Source organism: Melanotaenia boesemani, chromosome 8 (genome assembly GCF_017639745.1).
Source record: "Melanotaenia boesemani isolate fMelBoe1 chromosome 8, fMelBoe1.pri, whole genome shotgun sequence".
Taxonomy (NCBI): Eukaryota; Metazoa; Chordata; class Actinopteri; order Atheriniformes; family Melanotaeniidae; genus Melanotaenia; species Melanotaenia boesemani.
Genome location: NC_055689.1, coordinates 5,314,865 through 5,331,347, shown reverse-complemented (window position 1 = coordinate 5,331,347; position 16,483 = coordinate 5,314,865). Strand labels below are relative to the sequence as shown.

Below are 16,483 nucleotides of genomic sequence, written 5' to 3'. Positions count from 1 at the left end.
ACAATGACTGCATTTTGTAAAAGAATTAGAACTTAACAAAATCTCTGGCACATGTACAAGTTTTACGCACTTTTCTCTCCTTATCCCTTTTATTTATTTTTCAGGTGTATGTCATCTTCATTTTATAATGGACAGCATTATCATTGTTGCCATGTTTGTTGCATTGTTGTCAACTGCTGCAGTAGAGGTTCACACACACAAGATGTCACCATTTTCCTTTTGACCTTTATCAGTGGTGATGGCATTCCAGGACACTCCCTTTCCTCCAGGTTTTTCCTTTAGGATGCACAGGTAGACACCTTGATTTGGAGACAATCCACAGAGGAAAATCCACCAGGAAGAACGCCAACCACTTTTTTTTTGCTTCAAAAAAACAACAATTTCTTAAACTTTTCTTTTTGTCATTTTGCACTGTTTTCTTTAGTTTGACGAGTTGAATAATGGCAAATGCAGGCATACAGATTCTAGGCTTTACAATGGCCTTCATCGGTTTCATTGGCACTATAGCATCCACAGTCATGGTGGAGTGGAAAGCTTCTTCATATGCAGGGGACAACATCATCACGGCTCAGGCGTTGTATGAGGGGCTCTGGATGAGCTGCGCTTCACAAAGCACTGGACAAATTCAGTGCAAAGCCTACGATTCGCTCCTCCAGCTGCCAGGTACTGTTTTATACACTGTGTTTTTAATGTGTGTGCTTTTAATTGCTAAACAAATTAGTAGGTCTAAAAGTCACATTTAAACTTTAAAAGTGACCATTAATTAAATCTGATTACACTGACATGAAAATGATGAAAACAGTTAAAATTTCTAGGCCCACTGAAAACCCACAAGATGTTTTCAAGAGTGTCCTTTTCTTCTTTATAGACATCTTGCATGCTGAGACATGTTGGGCAAATACCAGCATCTGTCCAAACAAAGAAAAATCCACCAGAAGTGTGTAGAATCAAAACAAATTTCACACTGTTCTACTATTATCTTTTTGTGTATGTCTTTTTCTACAATTGCATATATATTTTAAGCTTTTTTAGGATATAAATCAGACTCATTATATAAAGCCATCAAGGAAAGTTATGCAAACACCAGCTAGATGTGACTCATACTCAATGTTTCTGTCTAGTTTCGGCTGGAGATGTTGAGTTTTCAGCTTAAAGGAAGGCTCCCTTATTGTTTTGATGTTGCCATAATTTGCACTCCCCGTGCTTACATTTTACTTAAAATGATTTTTTTAGATAGATAGACACTGAAACTGTCATTTACTTCAATATACTTTCATTTGTTTAGTGCTAATTCACAACAAATTCATCTCTAGAGTCCAGGGAAACCTGTTGAGGAAGAAAAAAAATCACAAGTTAATGACAATAACAATTACATATATTTAGACAGAAGAGAGAAAAGTGGTGGAGCCCAGTTCATCATGGGACATCTCCTAGCAGCCGAAGGCTATTGCAGCACAGCTAAAGGGATGGGTCACCAAGCCAACCCTAACTATTAGCTTTATCAAAAAGGAGTTTGAAGTCTGATGTTAAAGATAGAGAGGGCGTCTACTTCCTGAAGCCAAACTGGGAGTTGGTTTTCACAGAGATGGGTCTGATATCTGAAGGTTCTACCTCCCATTTTGGTTTTAAAGGAACCACAAGTAAATGTGCAGTTTGAGCGAGAATTGCTCTGTTAGAAAAATTTTATTTTCAAGTTAAACATAAGCCATTAGAAAGCAGTTTTCATAACCTGGGGGCAAAATCCTAGTTTAACTGACCAAAATCAAAACAAATTAAACTTGACTGTGACTCTAATCTGAGGGGACTCTGTGTCATTTCTCTGTCCATAGGGATTGTGCAAGGAACACGTGGACTGATGTGTGCCTCCATCTTGCTAAGTTTTATTTCCATGTTGGTGGCAGCCGTGGGCATGAAATGCACCACATGCATGTCTTCACAACCACAACTGAAAGACAAAGTGGCCCTGGCTGGAGGGGTTATCTTCCTTTTTGCTGGTGAGACCTGATGCACACATGTAGTCCTCATGTTTTAAAAATCAAAATGTATGTGATGTTTTTCTCCTTTAAAGCAGAAAGCTGTTGCTTTTCACTTTAACACACAACTTGTGTCAAATGTGTTGAGTCTTCTGTAGAAAGATATGTGACGATGACAGAAGATTGTTCAAACCTGTATAAAATGATAATAATGAAACGTTTTTCTGCACTTGGTTGTCCAGGTCTGCTTGCTCTTGTGGGAACAGCTTGGTATGGCAACAGAATAGCAGCGGACTTTTACGACCCCTTCACTCCAACTAATTCCAGGTGAGGAGGTCCTTGGCCCTTAGGGTGAGAATATAGCCTACCATCCCATTCACTTCCCTTAGCAAAAAGTAATTTTCGTTAAGTATACTTGAGTATAAGTATAGCAAGGCTATAGCACCGAACATGCACTTGTGGTGTACTAGAAAGTATACTAACCTAATTCTTCTAAAATTCTTCTAAGTTGGAATATTTTAAGTTTACAAAAGTACACTTACAAGTATACAAGTAAACTCATCTATAAAATACTTCCAGTCCACATTTTAGTTTATTGAAGTATACTTTAAATATACTTTTATGAACTTAAAATAGCTAAAACTAAACATTTAGGAACATAAAGATAATGCTGTTTAGCACACATACTATTTACTGTAAACTCCAGTACTATACATGTTGAACATCTACGTTTATAACAGAGTACTACCTGAAAACAAACGTGTGTAGTGAAAAACATTTTTATTCTGCTAAATGAAATATAAGCACAAGTCAATGACTTGACCTTATTCTGTACTTGGATCAAGATATACTAAGTATTAGTACTGCAGAAAGAAGTAAAAAGTATACGTAAGTACAAGTGTAAGCATTAGTATGAAAGTATAAGTTGTAGTATTAATGTACTTGGTGTCAGACTTTTCTTTATACTTTTCAGTATAAGCTACATATGCTTCTCTGTACTATTCTTAAGTATATAAAATATAGTAAATAAAAAGTAAACTTTCAGTATACTGTCTGTTTTAGTATAAAATAAATATACTCGTAGTACACTTGAATAAACTAGATGTTTGAACTGAGATAGTTCAACATTTCATGGGAAATATCAGCTCATTTTGATTTTGATGGCAGTAACACAGTTGGAACAGGGACAACAAAGGGCTGGAAAAAAGTGGTACAAATAAAAAACTGGAGGAGTGTTTGACAACTAATCAGGTTAGTTAGCAACAGGCCGGTAACATGACTGGGAGCATTTCAGAGACAGAGTCTCAGATTTAAAGATGGACAGAGATTTACCAATCTGAGACAAACTGGGTCTAAATATTCTGGAGCAATTTCAGAAAAAATTTCTTCAATGTAAAAATGTGAAGATTCCATCATCTATAGCAGCGTTTCTCAATCCTGGTCCTCGGGGACCACTACCCTGCATGTTTTAGAGGTATCCTTTTTTAACACACCTGACCTAAATGAATGGCTCTTTAGCAGGAAAGAACTTGACAAGCAGATCAATTAATCAATTAATCAGACCTAAAACAGGCAGTAGTCCCTGAGGACCAGGATTGAGAAACACTGATCTATAGTGTATAATATTAAAAGATTAAGAGAATCGAGAGGTATCTCTGTGTGCATGGGACATGGCCCAGGTCAAAAGTGGATTGCCAAAAATTGGGTTAGTTTTTAAAGATCAGACAAGGTCCATTTATTTTCTGTACCTCCTCAAATCTCCACTAGATAGATAGATAATTATTACTGGACTTAATTGTAACTTAAAGTGTTTATCACAATTATTTGTTTCACTGTTTACATAATTTTATATTCAGCCCTTCTGTATCATTTGCAGGTTTGAATTTGGGAGTGCCCTGTATGTTGGATGGGGAGCTGCCTGTCTAATCCTTATAGGTGGAGGCTTCCTTTGCTGCAACTGTTCCAGTGGTGGCTCCCAGAAAGCTCCACATTACCCGATGTCCAACGCTCCTGGTGGCAGGGATCGCGTGTAGGAGCATATTCACTCCTGCAGCTTCTACTCACAGAGGGCGGCTGAGTTTACAGGGCTCTTGTAAAGTTTTGCAACTTGTTTACGGTGTGTGTCAGTATCTGTGGCAGTTAAAGACAGGACTGAAAATTTTAAAAAACTACATTTTAGAAATTACAATCAATATTGAAACAGGTTTTTAAATGGTTATAGATAACAATGTGGTGAGATAGATTACAACCAACAAGTAAATTACAAACATTTTACTTAGAACTGAACATTACCCTGATAGCAAAAAATGTTTGACCAAATTTGGCCTTGACTTATGGCGTTGACAAAATGTGAATGTAGCTGCAAAACTCAGCCACATGATTGCCGCGTGTGCTTCCAATGTTAGGACCACTTCTGGCCCTTAAATTACTGTAACCCACGTCCAGGCCAACAGCTTACATCTGGAACATGGCCCATGGGAGACTTGCCATAATACAAAACAGGCTGGAAACTGATATCTGGTCCACATCTGGCCCACACAACATTGAGCCATAGCCCGGATTTGGCCCAAACATATCTGCTAACTGGGGATAAATTAGTAACAGCAGAATCTGAATCAGTTTACTTGAAAAAATCTGAACAAGTTTAAATTTTTTCTGTTTTTGTCATAGTCTTTGCAACTAATACATGTCATTAAATAATGCCAAAGCTTTTTTTTATTTTTGTTGCTTTGCTTGATTTAAAATCTCAGCATTATTCTTTTGTATCGTTTTAAATAAAATTCCTTTTATGTTATGATGGACTGTGTTTTATACATAACTCATACTTGTTTGTTGAAAAACCAGCATCAACCTTTAAAAAAGTTAAATCACAGTTTAGCCATGAAAACTTTATATAAGCTAATAAACCAACTAGTTGGTGATTAAGATGAAGATCTGAGGGAAGTTTGTTGATTTTCTCTTTATGTTAAAAAGCTAAAAGGACTAAAATGGTGTGTCTGTGGAGACTTTCATTGCATAGTAACCTTTAAAACCCCCATTTGTGGATACCTCATCTGAGCCTTCTCAGTCACTTTGGAGCATTTCTTTTATAATAATTAACCTTTGCACAGCAGTTTGTGCGTTTCTCAAAACAATTAATACAAATTGCACAACCTGGCAGATAACCTGCAAAAGCGTTTCGCTTGCTAAAAATAAATAGTTCATTCTTTAAAAGAAGTATTTATGTCAATGAAACTGTCAGAGCCACCAAAATGAAAAGTCCTGTCAGCACTTAGTACGAACATGGTACTCAAATGGCTCAGTCATGTTTGGCTATGACAGTCTGATCTGTGTTTTTAAACACAAAATGCCCAAGACAGCACTACATACTGGATGTACAGCCATTTGAAAACTACAGTAAGGTTACAGATTAGTAGGGGAACTGAATACATGACACAGAATACATTTGTTTTACATTTTCACGTCAGACATTCTTTGCCATTTTACAGTAATTTGTTTACAGCATTATGCAACAAAACACACACGTCAGTCACTTATACACAACAAACTTAAAGTAAGAGTTGTGCACATTTGTAAGCATTATATTACTGTAACAGTACATAGATATTACTGCACTGTACTAAAAAAAAAGGTGGAAATAAACCTGCCTGAGTCAGCTCTGTCTCTTGGTTTGGGTATATAATGCCAAAAGCAAGTGTTTGTTGTCCTACGGGATCAGTTACAAATCAGAGGCAAAGCAAACACCTTTCTCTTTAAAGCTCTACCTTAACCACTTATTATTTTCTTAAGATGTGTCGCGGGTCATTTAAAATAATTTAGAAGAATCAGTTAACTTTTAGGAATGACCTGATTTTTCCATGACATGTTTACTTGAAATTCCTTAAAAAAAAGACAGTAGCAGTAACAGATAGAAATATGTTGCCTCAGGAAAGAAAAATCACATCTCAGTATGAAGGGTGTAGACTCCTGAGAGCCTGTCCCAGCATGTCTGCTCACCAAAGACTTCATGGAAACCAGCTTCCTGTGAAACCCTGTGGCATTCACCTCTGCATGAAAGAAGTAGAGTAAATTCTAGTTTTTTTTAATTTTTTTTATTTATTTATTTTTTATATATTGTTGTACATTCAAAGACACAGCATGATTATGTTGATAGCAAAAAATGAGCAAAGAGATTTTAGAGAGAGGGCGCCACCCTGTGGTCATGCATGAGTATAGATAGATAGATAGATAGATAGATAGATAGATAGATAGATAGATAGATAGATAGATAGATAGATAGATAGATAGATAGATAGATAGATAGATAGAGAATATTTATAAAAATAAATGAACCACTCAATCAAACTTTATTTTCTAAGCACCTTTCATCACAAAGTATCTCACATTATAAAAAATGAGTTTTTGCATATTAAAAGCATCTTAAAAACACCAGTAGTCACACACCAAAGTTTATCATAAAAACAAATCAAGACACACACACACCTAAACATGCTCTCACTCACACACACACACACACACACACACACACACACACACACACACACACACACACACACACACACACACACACACACACACACACACACGGATTAAGTGGACACAGAACCCCTCGCCTACAGAACCCCCCTAAAACAAGCTGTCTCTAAAGTAATCGTATAAACGAAAAACACTGGTGATAAAGCAGTTAGAGAATAGAGAAATACTTAAATTAGTAAGTAAATAAATAAATGAAATAAATAAATGTTGAAAAACAATGCAAACAAATCCAAATAGAATAAAATAATTAGAATAAAATAGCCACTGAATCAAAGCAGCAGGTAAGGCCTGTTGACTCTCCAGGCTTTTCCTCGTCTGCCGGAGGTGAATTATTCAACAGAAGGTTAACCCCCTTTATCAAACAAACATAAGGACAATAACCACAATGAAAACACAGAAAACAACATAATTACCAGATTTCTATAAATGCGAAGAATATTCATTGTTAGTGTCAAACTTTTTATTGTTGATTTTTGACTGAAAACAGTTAAATACACTGAAATAGATAAATTCTTTTACCACCGACAGGTCATTATCATTTGTATCAACCTCTCATTTGATCTCTCTCCTTAAGTGCAATTAACCGAATGAAAACTGGAATTATCTGAATGATTCATTTACATGTTTAGACTGTTTTTTTTTTCATAAACTGGTTCTTGTAGGTTTTTACTATATTATTTTTGTATTTTGTCTATGTTCTTTAATCTTTAGGAAAGAAGAAATTAAAAATTTAAGGTTTTTAGGTTTGTTTCCATTTAGATTAAAGTGGTATAATTTCAGGATCCAGCTGTTTCACTTGAATAGTTCCTTAGTTTTTAAAAACAATTAACTAAAAATAGGAAAAAACAGCATTACAGAAGACACAACAGAATTTACAAATACAACAATAACACTATAAACACACATATGTGTTAACCCTTTAGGCACCAACGTCGCAAAAACATAAAAAGCACCACAAAAAGTTACCGCTTCTCCGGGTGCTCCGGCTTCTTCCCACCGCTCAGAGACATGCATGTTAGATTAATCATTTGCTCTAAATTCTCCCTATCTGTCCTGTGTTTCATATAAAACAGGTTTCTATAACCCCTTCTTTAGCCTTCATAATATTCCCACAATGAAGACCACCGTGCATCAGAGTGAAGAGGAGATATTAGTCCATGGATTTGCTATTTCCAGATTGGAATACTGACATTCCTGAATATTGTACTGAGAAGTCTCCGTCTGATCCAAAATGCTGCAGTGATGTTTTTTTATGAGAACTAGCAGCAGACATCACATTTCTCCAGTTTTATCTTTTCTTCATTGGCTCTCTGTTAAATCCAGAGTATAATTTCAAATTATTCTCGTCACATGTAAAGCTCTTAGTGACCCAGCTCCACTGGAGCTTTAAGATCTCAGAGTTCCAGATATTCCCAAAAGAGCACTTCCCTCTCAAACTGATGTTGTTTGTCTACTCGGGTGAAGAAGCAGAGGACCTCACAGAAACTGATGACAGAAGCTTAAAAGAGATCTAACGCAATATAAAAAAAACACAAGGCATGAGCAAAGTCTTGTTGTGTCCTATTAGAGGAACTTTTAAGGCACTTTTGTTCTTTACATGAACTAACTAACAAACCATAATGTTTCATAAACTAACAGCTTCCTATGTTGGGAAAAAAGTTGGAAGAAAAATTTAATGGGACTAAAGCAGCATACTGGATGTAACAGACCACTGTGTGAAAATAAAAAGCTATTTAATATTTTTTTTGGTGAGGAAATAAAGTTTGAACAAGAAATGATGTCTATGAAATATTTTGTAAATGCTAAAAATCTACATTTACACTAACCGTCCACTTTATTAGGTCCGCCTGTTCAACACAAATACACAAAGCAACTCAACACATTTAGTCATGGTGAAGACGACTTGCTGAAGCTGAAATTGAGCATCAGAATGACTTTAAACACGACATGGTTGTTGGTCTGAGTATTTACTGGGATGTTCACACACAACCATCTCTAGGGTTTACAGAGGATGGTCCGAACAAAAGAAAATATCCTGTAAGCAGCAGTTGCCTGCATCACAATGTCTTGTAGATGTCAGGTCAGAGGAGAATAGGCAGACTGGTTGGAGATGATAGAAAGACAACAGGAAGTCAAATAAGCACTGGTTCCTACCAAGGTCTGCAGACCAGCATCCCTGAACACACAACACGTCCAACCTTGAAGCAGATGGGCTACAGCAGCAGAAGACACACCGGGTGCCTCCTGTCAGCTAAGAACAGGAAACTGAGGCTACAATTCACACACACTCACCAACACTGGACAATAGATGGAGAAACGTTCCTGGTCTGATGAGTCTCCATCTCAGCTCCACATTCAGATGCCAAGCTGTAACCAGATGCGAGAACTCAGGAGACTAATGTGTGCTATGGTAAGTGACCTCTAGAGGGCAGCAGAAGACTTCTTTAGGTTTAAATACTTACTAGTTGTAATAACTGTGTTAATAAAAGGAAAGAGTTGGCTCATTATGAAAAATACTATAATATCTTTGGTTATATAATGTATAAACTAATTTAGTGATAATTAAATGATTGGTGTTGGACTGGAATCAGACTGCTTGAGGTGACATTGGCAGAGGATAAATAATGAGCTTAAGAGGTTAAGTGATTGACGCAGAGATGGATGAGATGATAAAGCCCCTCTTAAAACTGGTCTCTGAACATCCTCCAGCAAAAAGAAACGTATCATTTAATCAAATTAAAAAAAGAAAACAAAAGTGTACATTTTTTTTAACTCAAAATGAAAAAACAAAGTTGGAAAAATTATAAATACACCAAATACCCTACAAAACAAAAGGAGAGACATCCAACAGCTTCACTGATAGCACTACTACTGTAATGAGCTCATCTTAATTAGTTGGCAAACGCAGCTCCGCTACTTGCTCACTAACACGTAAGCAGATAAGCCGAAGAGAGTCGATGCATCCCAAACATAAATATTTGGCGTCCTCAGAGGAGCGAGCTAGGTCAATAGATCATGCAAACAATGCACCAGTGATCTATAACATGCTCTCAAATTTGACCTTTGACCCTGTGTACTGTTTATCTTAACACAGCAGATGGTTCTTCTAAGAACCATTTAACTATCTTAAATAAATGTATAAGCTGAACTTAAATCCTATTTTCCAAAGGTTACTGTAGAGCACAAGTTCAATATGAGACACAACGAAGTTTGTCTGTTATTTAAAAATTTGATCTGTGTTTCAGATGATCCATAAGATTGGAGCAATTTAAGGTTTTGAAATGACATTTTTATCTTTGTTTAACAATCCTGAGGTAAAGCTGATGAGGCACATTGACAAAGCACTTAACTCGACGGGGGGTTTCCTCCTGGATGAGATCCAGCTCTTTCTTCATCTGTGTTATCAGCAAAGTGTAGCTCCCGGACGTCACAGAAAAAATCAATAAAAGAGCAAAATCAGAATGGAAAGTCAACTCGTTTCCATCCTTCAGCATTTATCTTTTTTCTTGTTTTTTCACCATGCAGGCCTGATAAAATAAAATAAAATAAAATAAACTAAAATAAAATAAACTGGTGACCTATCCAGGGTGTATCCAGCCTCTGCTGCTGCTGAAAAAAGCTCCAGACTCTCCGCGACCCCGAATTGGACTAAGCAGTATATAAAATGAATAAATGAATAAAAATAAAACAAAAAATTAAATAAAGTAAATCATAAATAATAATAAAATAAAATAAATTTTGTAAATAAAACATAAATAAAACAATAAAATAAAATAAAAATAAAAGTGCATTTACAAATCTTAAAACTTATACAAATGAAATTGTCAATATATTCATGAAGATGAAATCAATGTGATAAAATACCTGATTAAAAAACAAACAAACAAACAAACAAAACAAAACAAAACAAAACAAAACCCCTGAAGATTCACATAAAACAAGTACACACCATCTCAAAGTGATTTGCCACATTTAGTTTAAAGTGACTGAGCTTTTTTGTGGAGAGTTCCACAATATTGAAGCAAAAAGCAAACTTTCTAAGCTCGACACAGACTTCAGGTATTTGTGATTAAAGCCAGTCATTTGATCTGGTGGGCATGATCCAAAACGCTGCCAGATTTGGAAGGAAATGGAAACTGTTTTATGATACTGTGGTTGTGCATTTAAATCTGCAGGTTCATCCTGATGAAAAGCAGCAGTGCACTCTGTTACAGTCACGTTAGCGGTGGAAAAGGATCTCCAGACCCTTTAACTGGATCATACAGATCCCAGATGGGGTCAGATATGATGTAGACTGTCTTAGAAAATGTGAGCATGAACACATTATCGTCTTTTTGTATGTAATTCCAAGCAAATACTTAAAAACTCTTAAAAATATCTTTTCTAAGATGGAATCTTAAATTAGGGACTTGTACTTGCAGTAAAGAACATTTGCCCCTCATCGTTGTATAAAACATCTGAACATTTTGCCCATCACAGCTTATTAAAGCTTTTTTTCTTTTACTTTTTTTTGCAGACTACCAGCGGGGTGGCTCTTCCTGCTGTCAGTTATCAAAGTGAACCACAATCAGTACAAACTCCACTGCATGCTGTGCCTTTCAGATCAAAATAACCTGATCTGTTAATCCAATCACTCAAGTGCTCTACGTGGACAGGCTTTAATCTAAATGGCTGCAGAGCAGAGCGTGGACCACCGTTCAACACTCATATTTGACTAAGTTCTACATCAATAGCAAAAATGATTAATATAATTTGAAAATGAGATGTATATGATTGTAGCAACATAAACTGTGAAAACCAGCAAAACAATACTGACATCAGGTGCTTGCTGACACACTTGTTTGGATTTGTCCAGTAACATTATCAAATTAATGCAATTCTCCATTTGGGAAAAAAAGGACACAATTCACTCATCTTTTGTTTAGATAGTTTTTTAATTAGGTTCTTTACAAGAAAAAAAAGGTAAAGGACTGAGACCGAGAAGATGCACACAAAGACACGCACACAAAGTGCACAAAAGGTCACTGACACTAATTTCATAATCCTTGAAGCTTCACTAATGAGCTCAGCCTTACCTCAAGTTTTCTCATCCTACTTGGCAGGATGTAAATCTTTCATGTGCATGCTTTTGCTCATCCACATGACTGCGAGTAGCGGTGGGTGTATGTGAACTGCTTAATATATGTGTGTGCATCCTATCAACTTACCTCCCTGCCATGTGGCACAGCCTGCAGTTCACCTATTCAGACTCTGTAGACCTTATCCCAACACCTGGATTTAGTTGTGTACACAGCAGATGAGTGTTGCCATGGAAACTGGGTCCATATTTGTCAGGAGAACATTGCAAAGCAAATATTAACTGCCCCATCGGCTGCAATGCATCGACAACAGGGATACAGTTTTGGTAGATCCCAGTAATGCACATGTAATCAAAATGCATGCAAGCAGCCATCATGAGACCACGTAAAGTAAAAAGTTCAGGGATGCTGGAAAATGACAGATGCTATACACTTAACACAGATCAGGTCCACCTGTTCAGCTGTGTATTAGCACAAATATCTAATCAGCCAATCACATGTCAACAATTCCATGCATGTCATGTAGATGTGGTCAAGATAACTTGATGAAGTTCAAACTGAGCATTGGAATGAGGAATTTACTGGGAGTTTCACCACACAACCACTTCATGAAAACATGGATCCATCCTGCCTTGGATCAACGCTTCAGGTTGCTGCTGGTGTAATGGTGGGGGGACATTTTCTTGGCCCACTTTGGGCTCCTTAGTACCAACATGTCCTGGTTTAACCACCACAGCCTCCCTGAGTATTGCTGCTGACCATGTCCATCCCTTTATGACCACAGTGGAGCATCTTCTGATGCTACTTCCAGCAGAATAATGCATCACGTCAAAACCCCACTGTCCCATCAATCAGTTCTTGATCCTTCTGCTTTCACTATGAAACAGCTTTGTTTGTAACCGGCCAATGAGTCCTTTGTGGAAATTTCCAGAAAAAACTCAGCCAAAAAGTGAACGAGAATAATTTACACACACAGACACGCACACACACTTATACACACTGCAACCGTTTCCTGCATGCTTGCTCTCATCCAAGACAAAACATTTCAAAACTCTTCTCCTCTGCTTTCCAAACCCATGCCACACCCTACCTGAAGGAACATATTTGAGGTGGGGCAATAAGGGTGTACCATTTAAATCCACACTTCTTGTTGACTTTTCCCTCCAGCCTAGATAATGTTCTGAACAATTTGTGGTCCATATTTTACAGCTTTAACTCAGTTCTGGTAAACAGAAGGAATCAAATGTTGTTTACATTAAAATTTAATGTAAACAATCTGTGTGTGCTTTATTTCATCAGCTTTAATGCAGATCTTTGCATTTAACAGTAACAACCATTTCTTACAGAGAAAAAAATGCAGGGTTACTCACTGTGGATCTCATGTCATTCCTACAACTTTTGTCCTCGGGGAAGGGTTGAAATATTTAAGCCTAAACAAATCCAGAGAGCTCTCCACGTGGCAGACACATGGTTCTGATCATAAGATGTGGAAAGTCAGAAAATTCTCAGCCCCAGCCCAAAATGACTTCACTGATCTCTCCTACGGGGGAAAAATATAAGAAAACAATCTACTGAAATTGAATATATGATTTTTAACATAGTTTTTTCCTCTGGGTATTTCTGGTACAGTGTTACATTAGATTTATGTTTAATTTTCATGATCTTAAAGCTGTTTGAGTTCCATCTTTTTACAGAGGAGAAAGACTTCATTCACTGAGTAGACACCACTATCCATTTTTTTCTCAACACAGCTGTCATATATGTTTTCTTTACTGAAGAAGATCTATTACACTAATTTTGATCTCTTAAGGTAGTAAACAATAGTTTTCATCAAGAGATAGTTGAGGAGAAATTTCTGTCTCTAGTTGTGGTTTCATTAGAATTTTTAGCAAAATAAAAGCAATTTTTCTAAAATTTTGACAAAGTGCAATTGACAGGTGTTTCCATTAAAAGGTGTTTAGTGCATTAACATTAGTTATTCTTTTAAGCTCTTGTCCCGCAAGACTCCACTTTGAGGATGGAGATTTCTAATTCTTTGTAAAACTCTGCATCTTGCTGTTCTTTGCTTTCAAGGAGGGCAGTTATATTTTTTCTGGTAACCTGTGAAAAAGGTGTTTCCATTACACTGCAGCGATATACGTCGACACGTCTGAAAAACCGCTTCATAAGAGCGAAAAAAAACTTTTTAGCAATATTTGAGAGGTTTTTCAAAATTCTTGGGGTAATGGAAATGCAGCTTTGAACTGTGAGCTCCTTTGACCCAGTGTGTTCAAATGGCTAAGCAAGCTAGCCTCAAGTGTAAGTGGCATGGAAATTGCACAACACAAGGAGTAAAATGTTACAAACGACAGCATAATAAGAGTCAGTTGTAACATTCCTTGTGGTGAAATACGGACAAACTTTTAAACAAAAATGCAAAACTGATATAAATGTTTTTTGCTGCCTGAAGGGATTTCATAGTACAGGTAGGATGCAAGATGGATGTTGAATTAGCTGTTGATGGGGGGCACATCACTGGGAAAATTGCAAAAGTTCTGTAGTGTCTTTAATCTACACAAACATCTTAACATGACATGGTCAAAGTGGACTGGCGACCTGTCCAGGATGTACCCTGCCTCTCGCCTGTTAATTGCTGGGATAGGCGGCAGCTTCCCCGCGACCCGAATTGGACTAAGCGATACAGAAAATGGATGGGTGGATGCATGGTCAAAATGGTTTGGCCCACTTGAGTAAAATGTAGTGTGAAAGAAAACCAAGCCAGTGTGTGAAGATTTTCTGATTTCCCCACCCAATCCAACCAAGTCCTCCTGACTATATCATTCATTCAAATTTAGTTGTGGCCATATGTAACATTACAACACAACATTACAACACAATATTACTTTCTTACCGCATAATAATATTTTCCATCACAAATTCAGCTGCGTTTGCCTCAAAGTAATACTTTCTCACATACAGACAAAGGACTAAACGGAACATGTACAGCGTGAATTAGATGATACCTAACTTCTCCCCGATTGGAGCAATTGCAAGTGTCACAACTGACCCATGTTACTATTTTCTGGTCTCCCCTGCTTGTATAGCTAAGGATCATCAACCCCGGTCCTGAAGGGGCACTGTCCTGCAGGTTTTGGACGTTTCCTGCTCCAACATACCAGACTGAAATTAATGGGTCATTAACAGGGTTGTAGAGAACTTGACAACAAACAGTTGGAGATCCATTACATTTACAAAGCAGCTGACAAATCGCTCTAGAATTTTTGCAACTCAACCAGCTTAATGCTGAGTGGAGAGGAAGATCTGTGTATCTGCTGTCCATAGACTATATATAAAAGCCTGTGAACTGAGTTACCACCGTAGTATGTCACATCTCAAATACCACCCGCTGTGCAAGCAACAGCTGATTTAACCTCCGTGACGTCACCTGTAGGTTTCTGAAGAGCTGAATTGAAGCTCATTGGGCGGTTCCCATCATCGCCATCTTGGAAGCGTCATGCATGTCGTTATTCCTGGAAAATCAAAAAATGGGCAAAGAGGTGGAGCTGAGAGGGAGACTGTAAAGGTGGGGGTGGATGATTGACAACCATCAAACTCTGAGCTGCCTGTAGCTAAGAGCTAACCGAGCTAACCAGGAGCAATGGTAGCTAACCAGCTAACGGAGGTAGGCGAGCTAAAGCTAAGGTGCGCTGTTAGCCGGCTAAAAAACGCAGTTGTGCTGCACTCTCCCTTCTTGCCACGGATATTGGATACCTGACAAGCAAAAGGACACGCCCTTAATTATGCCGAATTTAAAGATTAAATAACATCCAAACGGATGAGTTAGAAAAAAATTCACCCCCCTCACAGTTATCATAAAGGTAAATTTGACCTATTAATCCTAAAATGGATTTTTGTACCAGGCTTTAAACATGTTTATTTCTGCTGTGAAGTTGGTCTTTTTAACATTGGAGTCTATGGGGATTGATTATGTTTTGGAGTCAGCCCCTAGCAGAACTGCAATTTTTTGCACTACACATAGGCTTCACAGTTTTTACAGAGGTTGCCGCTTCGTGCTGTCCAGCTGCTCCAGCAAGGACTGAAACTGCCACTGCATCAGTGCAGATTGCTTCACTAGTTAATAATCTTTGCCACCGTGGGTATAAGTTCATTGAGATCTGAATTCTGAATCAGTTTTACAGCTCCCTTTTGTCTCCCTACCACAGCGGGAGCGTCGTCTGTGGTGACTGCAAACATTTTCTTGATTTTAATCCCTCCTTCCTCAAAATGTTCAATCAATGCCTTGGTTATATCTTCAATTATTGTTGTGTCAGGCATTGGCTTAAAGCAGCAAAGTTCCTCTCTGACAACGGAATCACACCACCTCACCATGACTGTCAAACACGGGATGTCATTCACGTCCATGCTTTCATTAAGTGCAGTGGTAAATACCTTTTAATCCAGCTGTTTGCTGAACTCAAACATTTTCATTCATTTTATCAATATGTTACTGAACACTTCTGGCGTGGGAATGTCCTTTATTCGTGACTTAATTTCTTCTAAAGTTTTCAGAAAGAGCATCTGAGTAAATAAGAAAAGCCTCCCTAATAAATTCGCCATCCGTAAACAGCTTACCAAGCATTGCAATGCGCTACGTGGTAGCTTGCTTCTGTCACGTTATTTTTAACAATGGCAAAAACTTTGAGGGAACTAGCTTGTTTATCATACCTGGACACAACACGTTTAATTGACTCCGCTTTGTCTGCTTGGTCTTTGAAAGTCTTCTTGTGCTTTGTCTCAATATGCCACTTAACACTTGCCGTTAACTTAACACACTGAGAGGTGCCAGTATGTTAGTGTTTGTGTCCTGGGGTGTCACCTGTGGCACGAGTGCCAGAGGTTGCCAACTGCTGTTCTATT

The 16,483-nt window shown here is 37.6% G+C and overlaps 1 protein-coding gene across 1 annotated transcript; it reads left to right on the top strand.

Annotated features, from left to right (window-relative positions):
• The first annotated feature begins 276 nt into the window (after window positions 1-276).
• Window positions 277-4,770, top strand: cldn1 (claudin 1). Its single transcript, XM_041992850.1, has 4 exons — window positions 277-663; window positions 1,830-1,994; window positions 2,216-2,300; window positions 3,850-4,770. The coding sequence occupies exons 1-4, from the start codon at window positions 441-443 to the stop codon at window positions 4,004-4,006; spliced, it is 630 nt and encodes a 209-aa protein (XP_041848784.1). The 5' UTR covers window positions 277-440; the 3' UTR covers window positions 4,007-4,770.
• The last annotated feature ends 11,713 nt before the right edge of the window (window positions 4,771-16,483 follow it).

What these genes read in the sequence shown, in the direction of transcription:
- cldn1 (XM_041992850.1), top strand. Translation starts at nt 441, where the DNA reads ATGGCAAATGCAGGCATACAGATTCTAGGCTTTACAATGGCCTTCATC. An exon ending in TTCGCTCCTCCAGCTGCCAG is followed by an intron (nt 664 to 1,829) that starts GTACTGTTTTAT and finishes CTCTGTCCATAG; the next exon opens with GGATTGTGCAAGGAACACGT. An exon ending in TTCACTCCAACTAATTCCAG is followed by an intron (nt 2,301 to 3,849) that starts GTGAGGAGGTCC and finishes TATCATTTGCAG; the next exon opens with GTTTGAATTTGGGAGTGCCC.